Below are 27,323 nucleotides of genomic sequence, written 5' to 3'. Positions count from 1 at the left end.
TGCTATTCTCTAATTCTTTTCTCTGAGCTGCACATCCAGTGTTAATAAACAATCTCATGGCAAAACTTTCACCGGCTCTAGAGTGCTCTGCTGTGCGACTGATATCAGTTAGGATGCTTGGGCCAGAGGTAAGTGTGCAAACAGGTGAGGTGAGTAACTAAGGCATTAATAGTCTCCCCCAGCACCCAGCTCAGAGGTGTCCTTAAGGACGGTCTGGCCTCAGCCTCATTGATTTGGCCTCAGGCCTGTGTCATGGTCAGGAGAGCTGCTGCTGTAACTGTCAGCTTCACATCTTCCCCAAATGCAGCTAAGCTTCAGGACAGGCTGCTTCTCCTCTCACATCTCAGATTTGTTGGGGAGGAGAGCATTTCCTGCAGCCAGGGCCAATCGCTGCCCAGCCCAGGGGACGTGCCTGCTCCAGGGCCAATCGCTGCCCAGCCCAGGGGATAAGCCTTTCCTTCTCTCCCTGTGGGTCTCCCCAGTGCCTGGGGCCCTGTTGGGCAGAGGCTCACCAGGACCTTTCTCAGCGGGAGGCCGGGCTGATCACCAGCAACCCCTGCAGCGCCTGGTGCTGGGACGCTGGGAGGGCCTGGAGCCTGAGCTGTGACAGTGGGTCGTGGTGAGACATATAGGCTCTCTGCCTCAGAGAACTATTCAGGGGCACTGAGTATGGTGATCTCATACCCGGGAGAAGTTTTCGGAGAAGGACCTAGCAGCAGTTGGCTTCAGGGAACCCCATGTTTAGCAACTTACAGGGAAAAGGAGGAATTTTTCCTAGAAATCCTGCTTGCTCTGTGTTCTTGTTAGGATTTGCAGTGGCCTTTGACCTGTCCTCATGTCTTGTCCTATCCGGGCCCAAAGAACTTTGTAGATTCTCCTTACCCCTGTTTTTTTGTTTTGGTTTTTTCTTAAAAAAAAAATGGGAGTTTGGTAAATATCTTAGAGAGTCAGATGTGACTGGCTTAAAGTGCAGACAAGAGAATTCTATTCTATAAGTATGCATTGCAAATAAAAATTTGTGAGGTGCCTTATTTGTAATTCTGTTGGATAATGTAGAGACTTATATATTTCTATCTGCATGGATGATTTCCATGTAGGTGAATATTGATTAGTTTACAGGATGACTCTGCCTTCTGACTTTGGTGAAATATATCAAACTCTCCTATTAGTCTTTCAAAGACTATCCTCCCTGCTAGGTTCAAAGGCATTTTAAGAATTATCTCCTTGGAATCACCTAAGACTCAAAGCATCATCTCTTTTGCTGCCTCTGGTAACAGGTGCAGGCCATGGTCCCACAGAGAAACCACTCAGATCCCCTGACTTCATGCGCTCAGATGAAGCCCTGACCTTGGCCATCTGTGCAGCCCTGGGTGACAAACCCATGTTTCTCTGGAGGCCCTGACATTTCAGTGGAAAAAGAAGCCCAGGGGCAGGGAGGGAATATTCTACCCCAAGGAGTGCTCACCTGGGAGGCCTAGCAGGAAAGTCAGCAGCAGGCAGGGATGAGGGCAGGGCCAGGAGGCAGGGAAGGGCATCATGGAGGCCTGAGTGGCCGCTGTGTCCAAGTGTGTGCCCGGATAACCCGGACTATCTCTGTGAGAGGAGTGAGACCACGGCTGTGTGATATAAGAGGAAGCTCCAGGGAAGCGTGACAAGGCTGGGACACGGCAACCAGCCTCTACATTCTAAAGAGTTCCTGCTTGTAGATTGTGAAATAATCACAGTCAGGAAAGCAACCACAGGGTGAGCAGTTACTCATCTAAGTTTATGGAGGGATGTGGACATGCCCCCAGGTACTAGTACCCCCTGACACCACTACCTGGAACCTCTGCTTTCTCCTGGCCCCTCAGCTTATCTGAGGTTTTCATGGTGAGGCCCCACTTGGGGTCCAGGACAAGAAGGGTGTGCGTTGTGGGCTATGTGCCAAACTTCCCAGCCCAGGTCACTAGGATGTTGCTGGCTTATGGCTTCATCTCCTTCAGCCTAAGCAAGAGCTACTCTTTGGAGGAAGGAAGAGGGCTCACTAGAGCTTGGTCAGCTTTGGGATGGAAACAGGTCCTCTCCTGAATGATTCTCTATTCCAACCATTTACTGATGGAACTGGCAAAACTCCACCCAAACACACAGTGTGGTGTGGACCTCAGAAGTGGTTTGTGCCACCTTACAACAAAGGATGTAATTTCCTCAGATGTTTCCGGAAAGCACGTGTATTATATGACCACATTTATACACACAGGCATTTGTCTCAGAAAAGTGCAACTTATGTCCACACCAAATGCTGTGAGAATAATAAATCCTACTTCAAATATTTTCTCTTTTAGCAACTTTCAAATGTACAACCCAGTATTGCTAACCGTAGTCACCATGTTGAATATTATATCCTCTAAACGTATTTATCTTATAGTAGTAGAAGCTTGTTCATTGGACTGCCTTGACCTATCCTGCCACCTATGGGCAGCTTCTCACAACCACCAATCTTTTCTCTGTGTCTATGAGTTTCCCCCTAACCTCCGGGTTCCACCAATAACTGAAATCACACAGTATTTCTTTCTCTGTCTGACTTATCACATTGCATAATGCCCTCAAATTCCATTTTGTTGTTTCAAATGGCAGCATTTCCTTCCCTCTCTGGATGAATAATATTCCACTACTTGTACACGTTTTCTTATGCATTCACCTACTGATGGACACTGACATGACGTGCTTGCCTTGTATACTGTAAATAATGGTGAATGAACATGGGGTTGCAGATACCTCTTTGAGGTAGTGATTTCATTTTCTTTGGATATAGACCTGGGGGTGGAATGGCTGGGTCATATGAATGTTTATTAATTTTTTGAGGCCCCTCTATCTGTTTTCCATAGTGGCTGCACCAACCTCTGATTGGATGAATTTCCTGTCCTTTTTTTTTTTTTTTAACTAGTAGTTTGTGGACTCCCTTTTCTCCTTCATCTAGTCTGCTGTTGAACCTTGTATTGAATTATCCAGTCCAGTGATTGTATTCTTCACCTCTCTGATTTCTTCTTGGTACTCTCTCGGTTTTTAAAAAATTTATTGTTGACAGTATTACACATATCTCCCATTTATACTTCTTTAACCCCCTGCTCCCAGCTCTTACCATCCCCCACCAACCTAGGTCTTCACTACCCTATTGCCCATGTCTGTGGGCCATGCATGTAAGTACAGAAGTTCTTTGGTTCTCACATTTTGTATCTCTTCGTTGTTTCGCATTGTGCAGCCTTGTTCTCCTGGACAGGTGAGCCTCGTTATGACCATTTATAAAACCCTACCAGGCAAACCATTATGGTGTATTTGGGGGTGCTATTTTATGCTGTGGGGTGATGTTTGGTAAATCCTCCCCCATGTCCTATGTTCCATGACTCTCGGTGTTGGTTTCTGTGCTTAAGATGAAAGAGGAGCTCTTCCCATCTTGGGGGCGTGCTCTGTTGCAGAAGATGAGCCTGTCACTCAGGCCTGTGCTAACCCTGGGCTGTCTCTCCAAACTTTGTGATTGTCCAAACTGCCTTCTTTGTTCTCTGTTGCTCCCAATAGTGGATGCTCCATGATTTCAGTGTCCCAAGGGGAGGAATTCAGTCTGCACCTAGTCACAGGATTTTGGGAAGCGGGATCCTCAGGCAGCAGCGTTTAAGTATGAAGGTAGACCTCTACCAGGAAAGGCTGGGAGATGGGTGCTTCTGACTGCTGTCTCTGAGATAAGCCTCTAGGGAAGAGCCAGTGAAGAACTGGCTTTTTGTTTTCTACTGTCCTGGGGGCCCCACTAACACAAGCCCCACTGGCCCCCAGAGCCAGGCGATCCAGAGGTGTGTCTCCTGAGCAGCAGCCTTAAGTTAGGGCTCTAACCCTGTGCAGGAGCACCCCTCAGAGAGAACCAGTCACCAGGGTGCAGCAGAAGGAGAATGTGAAAGTGATACCCTCTCAGCTCCCTGGTCTCTGGAGAGGGTGGTTAGCCCCTGATGTGTGTTAGATAAGCAGTTGACCCTCAGTTGCAGCCTTTATGAGAAGCCAGTAGGCCTCTTTCACGGAAAGATTGGGTGCTGGGCATTTGTCTCTGTTGCCTCGTTGTGAGACCTGGGGGGTGGGGGGGGGGTGAAAGAGTGGGTGAGACGTGTTGAGCTACAGGGATCCTCACAGACCACTGAGAACTGCTTCTTGGCTGTAGCCCTTGGATCTTGGGGACTCAAGACTTGTAGCTTTCAGACATCCTCAGTCCTTGTAGCTTTTGGACTACTCTATTTGGGGGCTCATCTACCGGAACCAGCCGGTATTACAGGTCCTGAATGTATGGCTAGGAGGCTGAGAAAAAGAAAGACAGGAACAGTGGGGCTTCAGGAGGGCTGGAAGCAAATTTATTAAGGGCGCAATCTCTTTTATACACTAAAACTGGGCGTTCCTCCAAATGGCTTTCTCCAAGGACATGATGCTACGTTCCAGTTCCTTAAGACCTACGCAGGAAGATATCTAGCCGGAAAAGTTCATCCAGCTGTGCTCTACTATGTTAATTCAAGGACATGTTTGCAGATTCCAATCTTGCACGCACAGCAGAACGAAGGACACTGTTGCTTGCCACGTCCTCAAGTGACCTGACTTCTGGGGGAGAGCAGGCAGGGCTACCTCCCCTTGCTCCATCCCCCGATTCTCAGGTCGGTAGGGGACTCGGCTCCCAACACTCATCCCTCATTGGGAAATTTAATATTTGGGGTGCTCAATGTTGAGTCTGAATATCACTCCTCAAGGAGAACCTGGGAGGTGTGGGTCTCCCCTGATTATATGTCGTTGTGCCGGGTGTGGGCGCTAGGCATTTGTCTCTGCTGCCTCGTGGTGAGACCTGTGGGGTGAGCTATAGGGAGTCCTCACAGGCCACTGAGAACTGCTTCTTTTCTGTCATCCTTGGACCTTGTGGACTCAAGTCCTATGGCTGTCAGACATACTTTATTTGGCGGTTCATCCATCATGGGGAATTTAAAAATTTGGGATGCTCAATGTTGTGACTGAGTCCCATTTCTTAAGGAGAAGCTGGGGGGTCTACGTCTCCCCCGATTATAGGTCACCGTGCCAAGGGTAGGGATTATGGGGAGATTGTGTCAAGTAACAGCCTGATATTGTGTCTCATCTTTTCTTATTTGATTAAGATATGACTTTGGTGTGTGTGTCCAAGGTCTGTGAGCTGCTCATCTGGTTTCTGGGTTCTTTCTCAGGGAATTGTTGCATTAGTAGCTGCAGCTTCAGTAAGTCTGTGGGAAAAAGGGAGGTCAGGTGTCTCCTAAGTCAACATCTTGAACCAGATTGATTTTGCTTTAAAGCAAAAGAACCTTATTTTTCTCAAGTCATGATGGAGCCAACACAGTGATTGAATTGGATGCCCAATACTCACAGAGAAGCCAAGTCTGAGGCAAGAGTGTTTCATAGAGAAAAGATTTATTCTTCCAGCTGCCAAACCAGGAGACAGAGACCCGGCTCAGATCTGTCTCCTTCCAAGCCCTGGACTACAGACTTAGAGCAAGTTTAATGGGAAGGAGAGATTATACATATGTGTTCATTCTAATCAGGAGTCTTGATTGGACAGTGTTGAAATTAAGAAACCTAAGTTGAAGAAAGGGAAATGTGAGAGGCAGTATAAAAGCATTCCTAGAGGGTGGGGTTCAGGTTGAGTGAGATCTAGGTGCTCAGCCAAGTGCAAATTCCTGATCCTCCTGCATCTGTGCACAGGTTTTGGCAAAAGGTTTCAGGCATCCATCAGAGTTCATGGAGTCATTGTATGTTTTCTGCACCTGTGCCTGGCTCTGGGACCAGTCTGATCCGGTGGTCAAAGGCACTGTTTGAAGTCTTGCTGTTCTTTTCTAAAAACAACAACAACAATAACAACAACAACAACTGTTAGGTCTGGGTTGGTATCAGGGTCAGGTTTCAATTACATTAGTGTTTGTTCCAGCTTCCCCTCGTGCTAGCAAGCATGTGCCCAACTTTGAAGCAAATGTGAATCTTGCCGTCTTCAAATAGATTCATGGCTGCAGATGCCAGACTACAGTTGGGGAAATTTCCCCAGATAAGTCTGAGAATGAGTCAGGCAGCCAGGCCCCTGGACAGGCTTTCGAATTGAATACTTCTCGATCCGGAAAACTCAGGGTGCAAGTTCCTCAATGAGCAAAGGAAGGAAAGGGTCTGTATCACACAGTCTGGTTCAGACCCTGTGTGCGCTCATAGACTGCTCTCTCCTTAAAGCCCCACAATTCTTTGGGGTAGCATGAGTCCCATTTTACAGAGGAGGAAATTGTCTCAGAGAGTGTTAGTGAGTTGTTCAAGGTCACTTAGCTGGTGTGTGTGTTCCAGTATCTGAACCCATGTTTCTATGCCTATAAGACCTCAGAGAAGAACTTCTCCACTGTGTCTTGTCCATAGGACTTTGTGCACATCTCCCTCAGTGTCTGGTGAGTGATTGGTTGTCTGGTCTAGAGATTCTACACTTAGACATTGTAGGTTAGAAAATTTTTGAAAAAAACCATTATATATTAACTAATGGCCCTTTGCAGGAAGATTCCTGCAATAGGGCTTCCTGCTGTGGTCGCTGCCTCACCTGCTTTCCTCCCTTCTCCCCTAGCCCTGCCTGCTTTCCTCCCTCTCTGCTGCCCTGCTAGCTTCTCAGAAGCTTTGCTCCCTTTGGTAGGCTTGGCTTCTTTCTTAGCTGTCTTGATATGCAAATTTACTGCCATCTTGATGGATTAATTTGCATATTTCCCCTGATTGGTTGGCGGACATGGCTTGTGTAGCAGAATGACAGTTAATTTGCACATCACTTTATTATCAGCTTAGATATTTATCAAGAAAAATAATTTTCAGCCCTGACCAGTGTTTCTCAGTGGTTAGAGTGTCGGCCTGAGCACTCAAGGGTCTTGGGCTCTATTTCTGGTCAAAGACGTGTACCTGGGCTTCAGATTTAATCCTTGCCCCAACCAATCAATGTGTCTGTCTCACCTCTCTTTCTCTCTCTGTCTCTCCGTCTTCTCTCTCTCTCTCTCTCTCTCTCTCTCTCTCTCTCTCTCTCTCTCTCTCTCTCTCTCTCCCTCCATCCCTCCCTGTTTTTTTTTTCTTTAACTTTCTCTTAAAAAAAAAAGTCAATGGGGAAAAAAATCCCCTGGCGAAGATTAGCAAAAAAAGGAAAGAAAAAGAAATGAAAATAATTTTCAAATCACCTATCAGTGAATGTAAAGGCCATTCCACAGAAGAAAGAATATTTTAATAGCAAGAAAACAGGAAGAAAAGACTGTATTTCTTTACTTATTCAAGATATATTGAGTACCCATCATGAAAAAGTACTTACTATCACTATAAATAATTCTAAACAGTGATAATTTGGAATTCTGTGTGTGAGTGTGGGTGCATGTGTGTTTTTGTGTGTGTTTTTGAGAGGAACTTTATTTAATAATATGTAAAAACAAACAAACAAACCAAAAAAAACCTTACTAAGAAAATCTACTGAGACAGGCATGAAGAGTGAGAGAGTGTGGTATTTGAATGAAGATCCTCTTGCCTCTTCTCACTTCAGCTCAACAAGAACAACCTCAACCTAGTACACGCAGGACACAGGGTTGCCCCTGCCCCAGCTCCCAATTGAAATACCATTTCAGGAATTCTCAACTACCTGAAAGCACTGTATCTTAGCTACATAACATCCTTTAAGGACAACCACAAAGACTCATTTTAAAGGCACACCCATTATTAAAGCAATGGCAAGGTGAATGTGAGTGGGAAACTACCAAATTGCAGAACTTGCTCACAGTATTGCTTTCTCTTCCTCCAGCTTCTAGGTCAATGGGGATTCCTGAAAGTCTGATTGCACTTGAAGTCACCGTGTCTTCAATGCCCTCAATTCCTTGCATCCCATCTCCCACTCCTACCACACCTAAGTCCTGTGTATGGGATAATGGAGCTGCGATAATTTGGGATTTTTTCTGTGTTTGAGAGGAGCCTGTGTGAAGACCTAGCTCTGGGGCATCAGGGCCCATGAGAAGGAGCAGGAGCCTGTGGCCAGCAGTTCTGGGTTGGGGGAGGCATTTGGAGCAGAGTCCACAGAAGCTTCTAGTCAACATTTTTTTTCTGGGGCTGGGTCCCTGGTGTTAAGAAGGAGGCAGCAGACACTGAGAGTGGCAGGTAACCGGGCAGAAAGGAAGGAGCTGTGGGGAATGTGTCCACCGTTATTTATCTGCTCATCATACGAGAAATGTTCCCTGCATGTCTCCTATGTCCTGGGCTGTCTTCCTCCTGGAATGCCCATCATGAGAGGACACATTGCTCCTGGCATTGGACTCTGCCCCTAGTCCTCCTCCCCAGGTCCTGGTGCTCCTTCCCATCCCTCCCCTCTGTCACATAGAGCGTCACACTGGGAACAGCCATCAGAGCAGCTGACCAGGACTGCTCCACATAACTGTAATCGGGGGTTCCTCCTGCCCAGGGAGCCCCACAATCAAATGAACTAGATGTGGTCTCCCAGGGAACCGCCCCCTCAGGTGGCCTCATTCAGTTTCCTCTGTCCACTTCTGCAGGAGCCCTAGGACTCTGTGAACACCTTTCAGAAACCACAGAGCCAGCCTCCTTCTACGGGCCGCCACCCATTTCCTGGGAGGTAGGAATCTCTGAAAGGTGTCTGCAAGTCTCCTGAGAGTATCAATGGAGGGGTGTCACCTTGTCTGAATTTCACCTGGGCCCTCACCGTGTGTGACACGTGGGCTGACCGCTACTGTGGACCTTCTCTGGAACAAATGTTAGCCTGCCCACCCTGTCCCAAAACTTACAGTCAGGCTCCCCACTGCCTGTGGACATACCGTTTCCCCGGACATAAGACAGCCTACGAAAATAAGACCTACTTACAGGTTTCCTTCTGAGTGAAATATAAGACATCCCCTGAAAATAAGCCCCCCACCCTTACCCCCAGGCTCTGTCTCAGAATGCTATTGCTAAACATGAGAGATTTGGTCCACTGATTCTGAAAGAAATGGAGTCACAAGAAATTCACCAGGAAATTCAGGAATTGAATTGTTATGATGATGTTCCAGGAGATGATGAGATGATTGTGATTGAATAAATGAGTAAATTCTTGATACTGTAGGATTCACAGTTTGTCTGGTTTGTGTTGACAATTACGTACTACGGAACCGTATACAGGTTATAAATTTCCTTTATTTTCATTTAACAATAAATGTGTACCATATTCTTCTTCATGGAAAAATAAGACATCCTCTGAAAATAAGACCTAGTGCATCTTTGTGAGCAAAAATTAATATAAGACACTGTCTTATTTTCGGGGAAACAGGGTAGATGGCAGAGACTCCAGCCATCAGCAGCACCTTCCAGCCTAAGAGGACAGCCATAATAGATAGGAGATAGTGCTGAGTAGAAAGTGCTGGGTTTTTTAAGTCAAGGGACAGTAGAAGCCATTAGAGGAGACCATTCCAGATTCTTTGACTCACTGCATCCAAGGCTACTTGAACCCAGGACCACGCTGAAGCTCTTATGGGCTCCTGCTTGAGGCAGCAACTAGGTAAAGTGTTTCTTTATCCTCAGTGACCCCGTTAGTAGGCTGCCAGAGTCATCCTCCTTGAGGAAGGCGATGGGCAGAATGTGTACTCAGTGACCCACTGTGTGGCACCTGATGTCCTGACTGGGTCCTCACACCCCTATGGGGCAGGTGGTATTATTCTCATTCTGATGAGGAAACTGAGGCTTAATGCTGAGAGGGTGTGTCATCATCCCCAAGTTGCAAAGGAGGACACTCATGTTCCCAGGGGTGAACTCTGAGAGAGGGGCAGGGCGACAAGCAATTCCAGGCCTTTGTTCAAAGTCCATTCTTTTTCCCTCCAGACGATTTCCCACAGTCTGGGCCCAGGGACAAAGTTCATGGTCAGTCTCATTTTTGTGCATTGGCTGTTCACAGCTGGAGACAATCCTTACAGATCCATGAATGGGACCATGATTATCATCCTCATCAAGTGGGGAAACTGAGGACTTGGGGGAGACAGAGACTTGCCCAGAGCACACAACAGTGGGATGACAATGCCGTTGTTCAGTGAGGGTGTGCTCTCTCAACAGTCTCACCTGAAAACATTCTATTAAGGCAGATTGGATTATAGCATCAATATTTGGTTAATCAGTGATTTTGATCAGCATTATCTAATCCTACTGAATTTCTGCAGGTGAAGAGCTGAGAACCAGCCAAGTTAACTGGGTCATGGCACTGACATAACACCTTGATTTGGGGGTGCTCCTCTCTGCTGGGTGATTCAGACAGAGCACCTCATATCCTTTCCACCCTCCTAAAAGGGGTCCATGAATATTGCCATTTTAGAGATGAGAAAACTAACACTGAGAGAATGAAGGGACTGTCCCATTGGCCACTACTGTGCCCCAGACGTATTCCCTGTGGCCTCCCAGGTATTCACGTCCACCAGCAGAGCAAGTGCCCACCTTCAGGAGCCTGACCCTCACCTCCACCTGCTGCAGGGAGGAGTGTCCTCAGTGCCCAGGCTGGAGCCCTGTGGCTATAAATGGGAGAAGCGGCTCCTGGCAGTGAGTCTAGAATATGAACTCCTGCTCACTGGGTGCAGGGCCCTCTAGGAAATGCTCCTCCTCTCCCTCAGTCTGCAGAGACAGGGATGCTGCCCATGGTGGTGCTAGGGCTCAGCGACCTCTCTCTGCTCCATCCAGGCCACTGTGCCAGGTGGCTCCCGTGACTGCCCAGTGAGGAAAACAGCAAAAAGAAGGGAAAGGCCCTCTCACTCCCTCCATAGGCAGAGCCATGTGTTGTAGGAAAAGTTTCAGGCCATGTCATGGGACATTTGAAGATCTGTCTCATCTCAGTTGGAAAGCTAGACCTGCCTTCCCTGCAAACCTTCCTTAAATTCTTTTTTTCAGAAGAACATAATAATGCATGATTCTAAGAAAAGAGTTGGAGTTTCTACAAACATTGACAAGCACAGTGTGGTGTTGCTGCAGGCAGGCATTGTGAGTTATGTCATTGGGGTTCAAATTTTAGTTCCCTTTCCTGCTAAGTTCAGGTTCCTTTCTGAGCATCAGTGTCCTCATCTAACAAAGGGGCAGCAGATGGCCCCTCCCTCGCAGCACTGGCTTTAGGTGTAAATGTCACCATGAAGATATGACCCCTGACCTCTCCCATTGCTGCTTGTAGGCCAGGTATTACCTGGGCTGGTAGCTAAAGGAAGGGGCAGGAGCTCTCTCCCAGGAAACAGCGGATCTGAGTGGCGATAGACCCACTGACACCTGTGATAGCCTAGGCAAGGGACACAGTCTGATAACTTAATAATATCCTATCTAATAAAGAGTGAATATGCTAATTGACTGCCATGCCCTCAAATATATCAGTGCCCACAGCCACAAAATGGCAGTGCCCAGAACTCTCAGCCCTGCTGGGGCAGCTTGTGCTCTGAAAGGCTAGACATGCCCCTAGGCTGGCGGATGCCTCCAGAGTCCCCTGTTCCCTTCAGCCCAAGGTGCCCAGGGCCAGCCTGAGGTACAGACAATCCTCGAAAGTTGGCTGCCCCACTGCCAAGGTACAGGCAAGCCTTGGATGTTGACGGTGGCTGCCCAGCTGCCCAGGGCCGCCTGAGGCTCAGGTAACTAGGATGGGCCTAGGTGTGATAGAGGCCTCACCTTCCCATGATCACTTGGTAACTTTCTGCCTGTGAGGGCTCCCACATTGTGAGAGAGGGCAGGCAGGGCTTAGGGACACTCCCCTCAAGTCCATGAATTTTCTTGCCTTGGGCCTCCGGTATGTAAATCAGGATAAGCCACCTTTCTTTCATGTGCTCAGCAGTTGTGGGGAGATGCCATAGCTACCATGTGTAGCATACAAATTTGGCAAAACCACACAAATTTAAATGCACACACCCTGTGACGTAGCAATGCCACTTCACATGGGCACTTCCTTCTAAAGTAGGGTGACACATGGACAAGGGTACCCCGTGTCACTGTGTGAATAGCTCAAGGCTGGGAACAACTCATATCCTTCAACAGGAGACAGTGAATGAAGGATGCTGTCTCTACAGGCTGGAGGGGAGGCAGCTGCTGAAGGAAGGGCAGCTCTCGGTGCTGATGTGGATGCTCCACTTGGAGAAATGTGACTGGAGGAACTGGGAGGTTCCCAATCACCTGGGCCACAAAGTCTGAGTGTCAGGGGCATGTGAAGCTTTGGGTACCAGTGAACATAAGAGGTGCTGGTTCCCTATTCAAAGGTGTGCTGGAATGAGCTTTATTCAGTGAGCTGCATTCACCAGGGTTTTGATGGAAAGTGTATCTATCTCTAAAGCAGGGAAAAGCTGCTAAAATCAGATAGGGTTGTGAACAATCTCCTCATTCCTTGGCCATGTGACTTTGGACAGAGTCGCCTTCAACTTTTGACCTCAGGCGCCCCTCTGATCTTGGGGAGTCACGCTGGATGGTCTAAAGGTCCCTGCGTGCTCACTGTCCAGGATTCTGGATCCCAGGCCTCTGGGAAAACACCCTCAATGAGGACGGTGTTGCCTGAATGGGGCGACCCCTACGTCTACCACATGGGAGCCTCTTCCATGGGTGAGGGACATTCTGAGATGACCCAACTCTGCTAGAGCCTTCTTGGGATTCTGGAATAAAGGGGGGTTCCCAGCAGACCCACGGTGATTGCCCCCTTCTGGGCATCTCCTCCCAGCAGGGCTGTCAGAGTGAACAGGAGTCTGGGCCTCTAGGATTTCCTTCTCCTGGGATGTTTCTGAGGCTGAGAGGAAGCAGCACCTTCTCTACTCCCTGCCCTAGTGAGTTCCTTCCACTGGAGGCAGAGAACAGAGTTTTAAGGAGAACAGCCATTGCCTGCTTTGTTCTGCAGCTGCCTAAGCACACAGCGCAGAGCCTGGCTCACAGCAGGTGCCCAGTGGTTCTCACTAAGCAGGATCCTTAGCCACATTGAGAGGAGCACTTTTTGGAGGTGGGGGAGGTCTGGCCTTGTGATGGACAAGTCATTCAGCTCATCAGTCATTCATTCCTGGCACCAAGGGGCTGGAAAGCATAGAAAGGCCAGGGCTGGGAATCCAGACAAGTGGGGGCACCAGACTTGCCCCACCACTGACCAGCTGTGGTGGCTGACCAAATAGCATGACATCTCCAGGCCTCAACTTTCCTGATCTGCAGGTGGGGTTGGGGGAGAATCAGACCAGGAATCAGATCATGACTATAAGCACCGACCTCCGCACCTGACTGTTAGTTGTTGTTCAAAGATGGAAGTCGATCCCTCCCAGTACTCACCATTCACGCTGAGCTGAGTGCCTGCTCCAGACTTGAGCTCCGTGTTATTATCACCGGCTTCTCTCCGGAACTTCACACAGTAGTAGGTCCCTGTGTCTGCTGGGGTGATGTTACTGATGCGGATGGAAAAGTCCTTGTTGTTTCTCCTCGTGGTGTCTGCAACACTTGTTACTCGGGGGAATTGGGCTCCTCTGAAATCATAGATTAACTCCCGGCCTGGCCCTGTCCCTCTGAACCACCTGATGATCCCCATAGGGCACAGGGAGGTCATGGTGCAGCTCAGAGTGGCCGTCTCTCCAGGTGCGATGGACACTGACTTCTGAGGCTGAATCACCTGCAGCTCCTCCTCACCTGCTCCTCCTGGAGGGATGCACAGACTGGTTATTTACTCAGCATAGGGGACCCTGTGGGCTCGGTCAGTATTTATCAATAATAGCTTTCATCAACTGAGTGCACATCTTGAGCGGGCCTTGAGCCCAGCATTTTGCATTTGTCATACATGTAACCCTCACAACCATCCCGTAATGTGAGAGCCTATAACAAATGAGGATCTGAGGCACAGAGTATTAACAAGAGTATATTTAAGTTTCTTCCCATCAAGCAGTTGTTGTGATGCCAGCAATGGAAGGGGTGTTCTTTGCTTTTTCCTATAACCTGTGCCTGCCCAGCTGAGCGGATTGGCTCCTGGAGGTACCATCCATCCAGCTTAAGGAGATGAGAGCATCAGAGTTTGTCTCTGGCAACGATACTGGTCGTCTGATGATGAGGAAGTTGGTGCAGAGAAATAGCACATCCTTTGGAATAACATTCATTTGCAGAGAACTGCAGAAGGAAACCAGTGCTTGCAGAAGACTCACTGAATCCTTACCTAGATTCCTCTTTAACATCTCTCGTTAAAGGGACTGGGTGGCACTTGCTACTGAACCTGAACTACAAGTTGGAATTGAAGCAGGTCATGGCTTGGCTTCAGAATGCTTCCTGAGTAGGAATGAAAAGTTTCCAACAAAAACCAGGGAGCAATCAGAAGCTTTAAGGACGAATGGACTCGGCTGCCTATGTTCTGTGGGCCTCGGGCACTGAAAGAAAGCTTCAGAGAAGCCACAGGTGCTCGACTAGGGAGTGAATCTGAATGGCTTGAATGGGATATGTCCCCATTAAACGTGTAGATGGCCAGGATTATAAGGAAACGCTTGTTTCTGGATGGAGAAGGAAGAAAGAATGGGTGTGTGAGGAGAGCCAAACAGATGAGCACCATCTGGGCAGTAGCTCCTAGGAAACACGCTGCATCCAGACATCAGGATGCTTCACCACTTGATGACCCTACACACCCAGAGGCAGGTCCTGTCCTTCCCCACAGGACTTAGTGTCAACTGCTGTTCCTATGAGCCCTGCCAAGCCTTCATTTTGGGACTGTTTTTCTTCACACAAGATGTTCTGACAGGAAAAGCAGGAGCCTGGCCACATTGAGAGGAGCACTTTTGGAGGAGGGTGAGGTCTGGCCTTGTGATGGACAAGTCACTCAGCTCATCAGTCATTCTTTCCTGGCACAAAGGGGTTGGGAGGATGGAAAGGCCAGGGCTGGGCAGCCAGACAAGCGGGGGTTCCAGACTTTCCCCACCACCGACCAGCAGTGGTACCTGAGCAAATAGCCTGACATCTCCAGGCCTCAGCTGCCCTGGTCTGCAGATGGTGAAATCAGACCAGGAATCAGATCATGACTATAAGCACCCACCTCCGCACCTGATTCTTAATTTTTGTTCAAAGATGGAAGTTGATCTCTCCTTGTACTCACCACTCACGATGAGCTGAGTGCCTGCTCCAGACTTGAACTCCTTGTCACCATCGGCTCCTCTCCGCAACTTCACACAGTAGTAGGTCCCTGTGTCTGCTGGGGTGATGCTACTGATGCGGATGGAAAAGTCCTTGTTGTTTCTCCTCGTGGTGTCTGCAACATTTGTTATTCGGGGGAAATGGGCTCCTTTGAAATTATAGACTAACTCCCGGCCTGGCCCTGTCCCTCTGAACCACGTCATGGGCCCCACAGGGCGCAGGGAGGTTATGGTGCAGCTCAGAGTGGCTGTCTCTCCAGGTGCGATGGACACTGACTTCTGAGGCTGAATCACCTGCAGCTCCTCCTCACCTGCTCCTCCTGGAGGGAAGCACAGACTGTTTATTTACTCAGCATAGGGGACCCTGTGGGCTCGGTCAGTATTTATCAATGATAGCTTTCATCAACTGAGTGCACATCTTGAGCGGGCCTTGAGCCCAGCATTTTGCATGTGTCATACATGTAACCCTCACAACCAACATGTAATGTGAGAGCCTATAACAAATGAGGATCTGAGGCACAGAGAGATAACAAGAGTATATTTAAGTTTCTTCCCATCAAGCAGTTGTTCTGATGCCAGCAATGGAAGGGGTGTGCTTTGCTTTTTCCTATAACCTGTGGCTGCCCAGCTGAGCGGGTTGGCTAATGGCGGTACCATCCATCCAGCTTGAGGAGATGAGAGCATCAGCCAGTTTGTCTCTGGCAACCATGGCTGGTCGTCTGATGATGACGAAGTTGGTGCAGAGAAATAGCACATCCTTTGGAATAACATTCATTTGCAGAGAACTGCAAAATGAAACCAGTGCTTGCAGAAGACTCACCGAATCCTTACCCAGATTCCTCTTTAACATCTCTCGTTAAAGGGAGTGGGTGGTACTTGCTACTGAACCTGAGCTACAAGTTGGAATTGAAGCAGATCGTTGTTCAACTTCAGAATGCCTTCTGAGTAGGAATGTAAGTTTACCAACAAAGAAAGGGAAGTAATCAGTTGCTTTAAGGATGAATGGATTCTGCTGCCTATGTTCCGTGGGCCTTGGGCACTGAAAGAAAGCTTCAAGAAGCCACAGGTGCTGGACTAGGGAGTGAATCTCAATGGCTGAATGGGGTATGTCCCCATTAAACGTGCAGATGGCCAAGTTTGTAAAGAAACACGTTTGTTTCTGGATGGAGAAGGAAGAAAGAATGGGCGTGTGAGGAGAGCAAAACAGATGAGCACCATCTGGGCAGTAGCTCCTAGGAAACCCTCTGCATCCAGACATCAGGATGCTTCACCTCCAGATGACCCTACACCTCCAGAGGCAGGTCCTGTCCTTCCCCACAGGACTTAGTGTCACCTGCTGTTCCTGAGCTTTGATCACCCTTCATTTTGGGGCTGTTTTTCTTCACAGAAGGAATTCTGACGGGAAATGCTAAATAGTCATGATAAATAAAAAAGGGAAATGAAAAGTGTTTGTAATATTATGTGTTCACTAAAAAAAATCAATGCCTATTAGTATCCAATTTCATTTTATAAAACAAATTGAAAAAGAAAAACACAACTTTCCTGGTAAAAAAGCATACTTTCCAGTTCAAGAAAGCTTAGTAGAATACATGTTTATCTTTCTTCCTCCCCAGAATCACTCTGAAGTGACAGAGAAATGGAACAGCATGGCGAATCTAGCTGATACATTGTAGCTCATTTTCTTTCACTTTGCTATATTGAGCTTCACGGTATTTCATTTTGCACAGGTGTTGGTGGTTTTGCAAATGGAAGGAAAGAAGACCCTCCACCAGAGAAGGAGGGGGTGAGGGAAGGAGGGGAATGATTCACCAAGGAACCTGTTTGCATTGTGAACAACCATGGACTCAGGCAATAGAGTGGTGAGGGCCCAGGTGGGGTGGGCATTGGTGAAGGAGGTCAATGGGGAAAAATCACACACACACAAAGGGGACATCTGTAATAATTTCAACAATAAATATAAAAATTTAAAAAGACCCTCCCTCAGCAAAAAGGTTATGACTTTTTTAATTACAGAAGTGTGGAATAGAGCCCACAATATCTCTGAGGCAGGCCTGTACATTCTTGTTGGGAGCCATCAGAGTTGAGACAAGCAACTCTGTCTTAAGAAAATATAGCTCCATCTTAGAATTAAGTTCCTTCTAGCAGAACTTATGCGGTGCCCTGCGGGTTTGGCCAGAAGCTAAAGATTAACCTGCCGCTTAGCACATCTTGCTCCAGAGGATCTCTGCAATGTCCCCTTCCTGATTCTCCCCCATAGCTAGCCCAGCCTTGGAACGCTACACCGCCCAGGCAGTTAGCCAATCCTGTGTTGCCAGGTACCTTACCACCTTGTCACTCAGTGCCTAAACCAATTATACACTGTCAAAGACTCCGCTGCATAAGCAACCCTGCCCCCCTTTTTTCCTGCTGTATATATACTGTTGTTCCAAAAATAAAGTTTGAGGCTTGATCAGAACTTTGTCTTGCCTCCATTTCTCCGTTTCCCCTGTCCCTTCTTTTCATCCTCCACAGGTCCTCCCTCTCCCCACGTTGTTGTGCCCCGCGGGTCGGGGCACATGCTTGCTGTAGAGATAAAGGGAAAATGAAAGGATGTCATAAGGAAACATTCAACTACATCAGAGATACCTATTTCTAAAACATTTTCCTTGGAAAATGAATCCACTCTTTAATAAAATGGGAACATGCTATTCTCTAATTCTTTTCTCTGAGCTGCACATCCAGTGTTAATAAACAATCTCATGGCAAAACTTTCACCGGCTCTAGAGTGCTCTGCTGTGCGACTGATATCAGTTAGGATGCTTGGGCCAGAGGTAAGTGTGCAAACAGGTGAGGTGTGTAACTAAGGCATTAATAGTTTCCCCCAGCACCTAGCTCAGAGGTATCCTTAAGGACAGAGTCTGGCCTCAGCCTCATTGATTTGGCCTCAGGCCTGTCTCATGGTCAGGAGAGCTGCTGCTGTAACTGTCAGCTTCACATCTTCCCCAAATGCAGCTAAGCTTCAGGACAGGCTGCTTCTCCTCTCACATCTCAGATTTGTTGGGGAGGAGAGCATTTCCTGCAGCCAGGGCCAATCGCTGCCCAGCCCAGGGGAGAAGCCTTTCCTTCTCTCCCTGTGTGTCTCGCCAGCGCCTGGGGGCCTGTTGGGCAGAGGCTCACCTGGACCTTTCTCAGCGGGAGGCCGGGCTGATCACCAGCAACCCCTGCAGCGCCTGGTGCTGGGACACTGGGAGGGCCTGGAGCCTGAGCTGTGACAGTGGGTCGTGGTGAGACATATAGGCTCTCTGCCTCAGAGAACTATTCAGGGGCACTGAGTATGGTGATCTCATACCCGGGAGAAGTTTTGGGAGAAGAACCTAGCAGCAGTTGGCTTCAGGGGACCCCATGTTTAGCAACTTACAGGGAAAAGGAGGAATTTTTCCTAGAAATCCTGCTTGCTCTGTGTTCTTGTTAGGATTTGCAGTGGCCTTTGACCTGTCCTCATGTCTTGTCCTATCCGGGCCCACCAGAACTTTGTAGATTCTCCTTACCCCTGTTTTTTTGTTTTTGTTTTTTCTTAAAAAAAATGGGAGTTTGGTAAATATCTTAGAGAGTCAGATGTGACTGGCTTAAAGTGCAGACAAGAGAATTCTATTCTATAAGTATGCATTGCAAATTAAAATTTGTGAGGTGCCTTATTTGTAATTCTGTTGGATAATGTAGAGACTTATATATTTCTATCTGCATGGATGATTTCCATGTAGGTGAATATTGATTAGTTTACAGGATGACTCTGCCTTCTGACTTTGGTGAAATATATCAAACTCTCCTATTAGTCTTTCAAAGACTTTCCTCCCTGCTAGGTTCAAAGGCATTTTAAGAATTATCTCCTTGGAATCACCTAAGACTCAAAGCATCATCTCCTTTGCTGCCTCTGGTAACAGGTGCAGGCCATGGTCCCACAGAGAAACCACTCAGATCCCTGACTTCATGCGCTCAGATGAAGTCCTGACTTTGGCCATCTGTGCAGCCCTGGGTAACACACCCATGTTTCTCTGGTGGTCCTGACATTTCAGGGTGAAAAGAAGCCCAGTGGCAGGGAGGGAATATTCTACCCCAAGGAGTGCTCACCTGGGAGGCCCAGCAGGAGAGTCAGCAGCAGGCAGGGATGAGGGCAGGGCCAGGAGACATAGAAGGGCATCCTGGAGGCCTGAGTGGAGTGCTGTGTCCAAGTGTGTGCCCGGATAACCCGGACTATCTCTGTGAGAGGAGTGAGGCCACGGCTGTGTGATAGAAGAGGAAGCTCCAGGGAAGCGTGACAAGGCTGGGACACGGTAACCAGCCTCTACATTCTAAACAGTTCCTGCTTGTAGATTGTGAAATAATCACAGTCAGGAAAGCAACCACAGGGTGAGCAGTTACTCATCTAAGTTTACGGAGGGACGTGGACATGCCCCCAGGTACTAGTACCCCCTGACACCACTGCCTGGAACCTCTGCTTTCTACTGGCCCCTCAGCCCATCTGAGGTTTTCATGGTGAGGCCCCACTTGGGGTCCAGGACAAGAAGGGTGTGCGGTGTGGGCTCTGTGCCAAACTTCCCAGCCCAGGTCACTAGGATGTTGCTGGCTTATGGCTTCATCTCCTTCAGCCTAAGCAAGAGCTACTCTTTGGAGGAAGGAAGAGGGCTCACTAGAGCTTGGTCAGCTTTGGGATGGAAACAGGTCCTCTCCTGAATGATTCTCTATTCCAACCATTTACTGATGGAACTGGCAAAACTCCACCCAAACACATAGTGTGGTGTGGACCTCAGAAGTGGTTTGTGCCACCTTGCAACAAAGGATGTAATTTCCTCACGTTTCTGTAAAGCACGTGTATTATATGACCACATTTATACACACAGGCATTTGTCTCAGAAAAGTGCAACTTATGTCCACACCAAATGCTGTGAGAAAAATAAATCCTACTTCAAATATTTTCCCTTTTAGCAACTTTCAAATGTACAACCCAGTATTGCTAACCGTAGTCACCATGTTGAATATTATATCCTCAAAACGTATTTATCTTATACTAGAAGCTTGTTCATTGGACTGCCTTGACTTATCCTGCCACCTATGGGCAGCTTCTCACAACCACCAATCTTTTCTCTGCGTCTATGAGTTTCCCCCTAACCTCCAGGTTCCACAAATAACTGAAATCACTCAGTATTTCTTACTCTGCCTGATTTATCACATTGCATAATGCCCTCAAATTCCATTTTGTTGTTTCAAATGGCAGCATTTCCTTCCCTCTCTGGATGAATAATATTCCACTACATGTACATTTTTTCTTATGCATTCACCCACTGATGGACACTGACATGACGTGCTTGCCTTGTATATTGTAAATAATGGTGAATGAACATGGGGTTGCAGATACCTCTTTAAGGTAGTGATTTCATTTTCATTGGATATAGAGCTGGGGGTGGAATGGCTGGGTCATATGAATGTTCTATTAATTTTTTGAGGCCCCTCTATCTGTTTTCCATAGTGGCTGCACCAACCTCTGATTGGATGAATTTCCTGTCCTTTTTTTTTTTTTTTTTTTTTCTTTTTAACTAGTAGTTTGTGGACTCCCTTTTCTCCTTCATCTAGTCTGCTGTTGAACCTTGTATTGAATTATCCAGTCCAGTGATTGTATTCTTCACCTCTCTGATTTCTTCTTGGTACTCTCTCAGTTTTTAATAAAATTATTGTTGACAGTATTACACATATCTCCCATTTATACTTCTTTAACCCCCTGCTCCCAGCTCTTACCATCCCCCACCAACCTAGGTCTTCACTACCCTGTTGTCCATATCTGTGGGCCATGCATGTAAGTACAGAATTTCTTTGGTTTTCACATTTTGTATCTCTTCGTTGTTTCGCATTGTGCAGCCTTGTTCTCCTGGACAGGTGAGCATCGTTATGACCATTTATAAAACCCTACCAGGCAAACCATTATGGTGTATTTGGGGGTGCTATTTTATGCTTTGGGGTAATGTTTGGTACATCCTCTCCTGTGTCCTTATGTTTCTTGACTCTCGGTGTTGGTTTCTGTGCTTAAGATGAAAGAGGCAGCCCTTCCCATCTTGGGGGCGTGCTCTGTTGCAGAAGATGAGCCTGTCACTCAGGCCTGTGCTAACCCTGGGCTGTCTCTCCAAACTTTGTGATTGTCCAAACTGCCTTCTTTGTTCTCTGTTGCTCCCAATAGTGGATGCTCCATGATTTCAGTGTCCCAAGGGGAGGAATTCAGTCTGCACCTAGTCACAGGATGATGGGAAGCGGGATCCTCAGGCAGCAGCGTTTAAGTATGAAGGTAGACCTCTACCAGGAAAGGCTGGGAGATGGGTGCTTCTGACTGCTGTCTCTGAGATAAGCCTCTAGGGAAGAGCCAGTGAAGAACTGGCTTTTTGTTTTCTACTGTCCTGGGGGCCCCACTAACACAAGCTCCACTGGCCCCCAGTGCCAGGCGATCCAGGGGTGTGTCCCCTGAGCAGCAGCCTTAAGTTAGGGCTCTAACCCTGTGCAGCAGCACCTCTCAGAGAGAACCAGCCACCAGGGTGCAGCAGAAGGAGAATGTGAAAGTGATACCCTCTCAGCTCCCTGGTCTCTGGAGAGGGTGGTTAGCCCCTGATGTGTGTTAGATAAGAAGTTGACCCTCAGCTGCAGCCTTTATGAGAAGCCAGTAGGCCTCTTTTACAGAAAGATTGGGTGCTGGGCATTTGTCTCTGTTGCCTCGTTGTGAGACCTGGGGGGTGGTGGTGGTGGGGGGGGCGTTAAAAGAGTGGGTGAGACGTGTTGAGCTACAGGGATCCTCACAGACCACTGAGAACTGCTTCTTGGCTGTAGCCCTTGGATCTTGGGGACTCAAGACTTGTAGCTTTCAGACATCCTCAGTCCTTGTAGCTTTTGGACTACTCTATTTGGGGGCTCATCTACCGGAACCAGCCGGTATTACAGGTCCTGAATGTATGGCTAGGAGGCTGAGAAAAAGAAAGACAGGAACAGTGGGGCTTCAGGAGGGCTGGAAGCAAATTTATTAAGGGCGCAATCTCTTTTATACACTAAAACTGGGCGTTCCTCCAAATGGCTTTCTCCAAGGACATGATGCTACGTTCCAGTTCCTTAAGACCTACGCAGGAAGATATCTAGCCGGAAAAGTTCATCCAGCTGTGCTCTGCTATGTTAATTCAAGGACATGTTTGCAGATTCCAATCTTGCACGCACAGCAGAACGAAGGACACTGTTGCTTGCCACGTCCTCAAGTGACCCGACTTCTGGGGGAGAGCAGGCAGGGCTACCACCCCTTGCTCCATCCCCCGATTCTCAGGTCGGTAGGGGACTCGGCTCCCAACACTCATCCCTCATTGGGAAATTTAGTATTTGGGGTGCTCAATGTTGAGTCTGAATATCACTCCTCAAGGAGAACCTGGGAGGTGTGAGTCTCCCCTGATTATATGTCGTTGTGCCGGGTGTGGGCGCTAGGCATTTGTCTCTGCTGCCTCGTGGTGAGACCTGTGGGGTGAGCTACAGGGAGTCCTCCCAGGCCACTGAGAACTGCTTCTTTTCTGTCATCCTTGGACCTTGTGGACTCAAGTCCTATGGCTGTCAGACATACTTTATTTGGAGGTTCATCCATCATGGGGAATTTAAAAATTTGGGATGCTCAATGTTGTGACTGAGTCCCATTTCTTAAGGAGAAGCTGGGGGGTCTACGTCTCCCCCGATTATAGGTCACCATGCCAAGGGTAGGGATTATGGGGAGATTGTGTCAAGTAACAGCCTGATATTGTGTCTCATCTTTTCTTATTTGATTAAGATATGACTTTGGTGTGTGTGTCCAAGGTCTGTGAGCTGCTCATCTGGTTTCTGGGTTCTTTCTCAGGGAATTGTTGCATTAGTGGCTGCAGCTTCAGTAAGTCTGTGGGCAAAAGGGAGGTCAGGTGTCTCCTAAGTCAACATCTTGAACCAGATTGATTTTGCTTTAAAGCAAAAGAAACCTTATTTTTCTCAAGTCATGATGGAGCCAATACAGTGATTGAGTTCGATGTCCAATGCTCAGAGTGAAGCCAAGTGTGACACAAGAGTGTTTCATGGAGAAAAGATTTATTCCTTCACCTGCCAAACCAGAAGACAGATACCCGGCTCCGATCTGTCTCCTTCCACGCCCAGGACTACAAACTTAGAGCAAATTTAATGGGAAGTAGGGATTATACATATGTGTTCATGCTAATCAGGAGTCTTGATTGGACAGTGTTGAAACTAAGTAACCTAAGGTGAGGAATGGGAAAGATGAGAGAATTTATACAGGCATTCCCGGAGGTTGGGTCAGGTTTGCTGAGATCTAGGTGGCCAGCCAAGTGCAAATTCCTGGTCCCCCTGCATCTCTGCACAGGTTCTGGCAAAGGGCAAATTGTGGTTTCAGCCATTCATCTGAGTCATGAAATCATTTGTATGTTTTCTGCACCTTTGTCTGGTTTTGGGACCAGTCTGAACCGGTGGTCCATAGGCACTGTGGGGAGTCTTGCTGTTCTCTTCTGAAAACAACAACAACAACAACAACTGTTAGGTCTGGTTTGGTATCAGGGCCAGGTTTCAATTATATTAGTGTCCATTCCAGCTTCCCCTCCTGCTAGCAAGCATGTGCCCAACTTTGAAGCAAATGTGGATCTTGCTGTCTTCAAATAGATTCATGGCTGCAGATGCCAGACTACAGTTGGGGAAATTTCCCCAGAAAAGTCTGAGAACGAGTCAGGCAGCCAGGCCCCTGGAAAGGCTTTCGAATTGAATACTTCTCGGATCCGGAAAACTCAGAGGGTGCAAGTTCCTCAATGAGCAAAGGAAGGAAAGGGTCTGTATCACACAGTCTGGTTCAGACCCTGTGTGCGCTCATAGACTGCTCTCTCCTTAAAGCCCCACAATTCTTTGGGGTAGCATGAGTCCCATTTTACAGAGGAGGAAATTGTCTCAGAGAGTGTTAGTGAGTTGTTCAAGGTCACTTAGCTGGTGTGTGTGTTCCAGTATCTGAACCCACGTTTCTATGCCTATAAGACCTCAGAGAGGAACTTCTCCACTGCGATTTGTCTAAAGGACTTTGAGCACATCTCCTCAGTGCCTGGTGAGTGATTGTGTGTTTTAATGGGTTGTCTGGTCCAGAGATTCTACACTTAGTCATTACAGGTAAGAAAATTTTTGAATAAAAACAATTATATAGTATATTTATCAAGAAAAATAATTTTCAGCCCTGGCCAGTATTTCTCAGTGGTTAGAGTGTCAGCCTGAGCACTCAAGGGTCTTAGGCTCTATTTCAGGTCAAAGACATGTACCTGGGCTTCAGATTTAATCCCTGGCCCTGAGTGGGGCTCAAGGCAATCACTCAATGTGTCTGTCCCAACTCTCTCTCTCCCTCTCTCTGTTTCTCTCTCTCTCTCCTTCCCTCCTTGTTTTTTTTTTTTTTCTTTTCTTTTCTTTTCTTTCACCCTCTCTCTCTATTAAAAAAAAAAATCAATGGGGAAAAAATCCTCTAGTGAGGATTTGCAAAAAATGGAAATAAAAAGAAATGAAAATAATTTTCAAATCAGCTATCAGTGAATGTAAAGACCATTCCACAGTAGAAAAGATATTTAAATACCAAGAAAACAGAAAGAAAATACTTAATTTCTTTACTTATTCAAGATACATTCAATACCTATTATGAAAACGTGCTTAATATCTTTATAAATAATCCTAAACAGTGATAATTTGGAATTCTGTGTGTGAGTGTGGATGCCTGTGTGTTTTTTAGAGGAACTTTATTTAATAATACATTAAAACAAAAAACAAAAAAAACCCTTACTAAGAAAATCTACGGAGACAGGCAGGAAGATAGAGAGTGTGGTATTTGAATGAAGATCCCTCTTGCCTCTTCTCCCTGTAGCTCAACAAGAACAACCTCAGCCTAGTACAAGCAGGACACAGGGTTGCCCCTGCCCCAGATCCCAGTTAAAATACCATTTCAGGAATTCTCATTTACCTGAAAGCACTGTACCCTAGCTATATAACATCCTCAAAGGTAGGGGTGTCGAACTCAATCAGAGAAGGGGCCAAAATCTAAAATCCAGCCTAAATCGCGGGCCGAATGGTTTACTGAACAGTCATAAACTGACAATATCATAAACTGACAGCGGAGTGCAGTGATGACAGCGCGGTGCGGGCCACATTGCAAGGCCTGGCGGGCTGGATTTGGCCCGCGGGCCTTGTGTTTGACACATGTGCTCAAAGGGCAACCACAAAGTCTCATTTTAAAGGCACACCCATTATTAAAGCAATGGCAAGGTGAATGTGAGTGGGAAACTACCAAATTGCAGAACTTGCTCACAGTATTGCTTTCTCTTCCTCCAGCTTCTAGGTCAATGGGGACTCCTGAAAGTCTGATTGCACTTGAGGTCACCGTGTCTTCAATGCCCTCAATTCCTAGCATCCCATCTCCCACTCCTATCACACCTAAGTCCTGTGTGTGGGATAATGGAGCTGTGATAATTTGGGATTGTGACTATGTCTGAGAGGAGCCTGTGTGAAGACCCAGCTCTGGGGCATCAGGGGCCATGAGAAGGAGCAGGAGCCTGTGGACAGCAGTTCTGGGTCGGGGGGTCTAGAGGGGAGGGAGGATTTGGAGCAGAGTCCACAGAAGCTTCTAGTCAACATTTTTTCTGGGACTGGGTGCCTGGTGTTAAGAAGGAGGCAACAGACACTGAGAGTGTCAGGTAACCGGGCAGAAAGGAAGTAGCTGTGGGGAATGTGTCCATCGTTAATTATCTGCTCATCATTCAAGAAGAGTTCCCTGCGTGTCTCCTATGTCCTGGGCTGTCTTCCTCCAGGAATGCCGGTTATGAGAGGACACACAGGCCCTGGCATCGGACTCTGCCCCTAGTTCTCCTCCCCAAGTCCTTGTCCTCCTTCCCATCCCTCCCCTCTGTCACATAGAGCGTCACACTGGGAACAGCCATCAGAGCAGCTGATCAGGACTGCTCAACATTACTGTAATTGGGGGTTCCTTCTGTCCAGGGAGCCCCACAATCAAATGAACTAGATGTGGTCTCCAAGGGAACCGCCCCCTCAGGTGGCCTCATTCAGTTTGCTCTGCCCACTTCTTCTGCAGGAGCCCTAGGACTCTGTGAACACCTTTCAGAAACCACGAAGCCAGCCTCCTTCTACAGGCCGCCACCCATTTCCCAGGAGGTAGGAATCTCTGAAAGGTGTCTGCAAGCTTCCTGAGAGTATCAATGTCACCTTGTCTAAATTCCACCTGGACCGTCACTGTGTGTGTCCTGTGGGCTGACCGCTCCTGTGGACCTTCTCCTCAGGGACAAACGTTAGCCTCCCCTTCCTGTCCCACAACTTACAGTCAGGCTCTCCGCTGCATGTGGACATAGATAGCAGAGACCCCAACCAGCAGCAGCACCTTGCAGCTCAGGAGGACAGCCAAAATGAATAGTAGAGAGTGCTGAGTAGAAACTGCTGGGCCTGCAAGTCAAGGGACAATAGAAGCCATTAGAGGAGACCATTCCAGAGTCTTCGACTCACTGCATCCAAGGCTACCTGCACCCAGGACCACTCTGAAGCCCTTATGGGCTCCTGCTTGAGGCGGCAATTAGGTAAAGTGTTTCTTTATCCTCAGTGACCCCGTTAGTAGGCTGCCAGAGTGGTCCTCGTTAGGAAGGCGATGGGCAGAATGTGTACTCAGTGACCCACAGCGTGGTGCCTGATGTCCTGACTGGGTCCTCACACCCCTATGGGGCAGGTGGTATTATTCTCATTCTAATGAGGAAACTGAGGCTTAATGCTGAGAGGGTGTGTCATTATCTTCATCTTGCAAAAAAGGACACTCATGTTCCCAGAGGTGAACTCTGAGGGAGGAGCAGGTCTGTCTGACCAGCAATTCCAGGCCTTTGTTCAAAGTCCACCTTTTTCCCTCCAGATGATTTCTCACAGTCTGGGCCCAGGGACAGAGTTCCTGGTCAGTCTCATTTTTGTGCCCTGGCTGTTCACAACTGGCTTCCAATCCTTACAGTCAGGTGAATGGGAGCCATGATTATTATCCTCATCAAGTGGAGAAACAGAGGACTTGGGGGAGATAGAGACTTGTCCAGAGCACACAGCTGTGGGATGACAGTGCTGTGGTTTATAGAGGGTCTGTCCTGTCAACAGACTCCTTTGAAA

At 47.7% G+C, this 27,323-nt stretch overlaps 2 protein-coding genes across 4 annotated transcripts in view; both read right to left on the bottom strand.

Moving 5' to 3' along the window:
• LOC311624522 (immunoglobulin gamma-1 heavy chain-like) overlaps positions 1–19,391 on the bottom strand; it is a 76,134-nt gene extending 56,743 nt beyond the window's left edge. Inside the window, exon 1 of the mRNA XM_084887880.1 lies at positions 19,239–19,391. Coding sequence (XP_084744006.1) covers positions 19,239–19,308 — 70 coding nt within the window. The 5' untranslated portion in view covers positions 19,309–19,391. The remainder of the gene's footprint in view (positions 1–19,238) is intronic.
• Positions 5,773–27,323, bottom strand: part of LOC311624550 (signal-regulatory protein beta-1-like) — a 30,144-nt gene continuing 8,593 nt past the window's right edge. Inside the window, exons 3-4 of one of the 3 annotated variants that reach the window (XM_084887950.1) lie at positions 26,507–26,627; positions 5,773–5,858 (exon numbers count right to left, since the gene is read on the bottom strand). In XM_084887950.1, coding sequence (XP_084744076.1) covers positions 26,509–26,627 — 119 coding nt within the window. In that variant the 3' untranslated portion in view covers positions 5,773–5,858; positions 26,507–26,508. Of the gene's footprint in view, positions 5,859–7,544; positions 8,190–23,271; positions 23,663–26,506; positions 26,628–27,323 lie in introns of those variants that run through there. The other 2 variants (XM_084887949.1, XM_084887948.1) reach the window with 2 other exon arrangements.

This window comes from Pipistrellus hanaki, assembly GCF_964339955.1.
Source record: "Pipistrellus hanaki genome assembly, chromosome: 6".
NCBI lineage: Eukaryota > Metazoa > Chordata > Mammalia > Chiroptera > Vespertilionidae > Pipistrellus > Pipistrellus hanaki.
The sequence above is the reverse complement of the archived record's forward strand: the minus strand, read 5'-3'. Positions and strand labels throughout refer to the sequence as shown.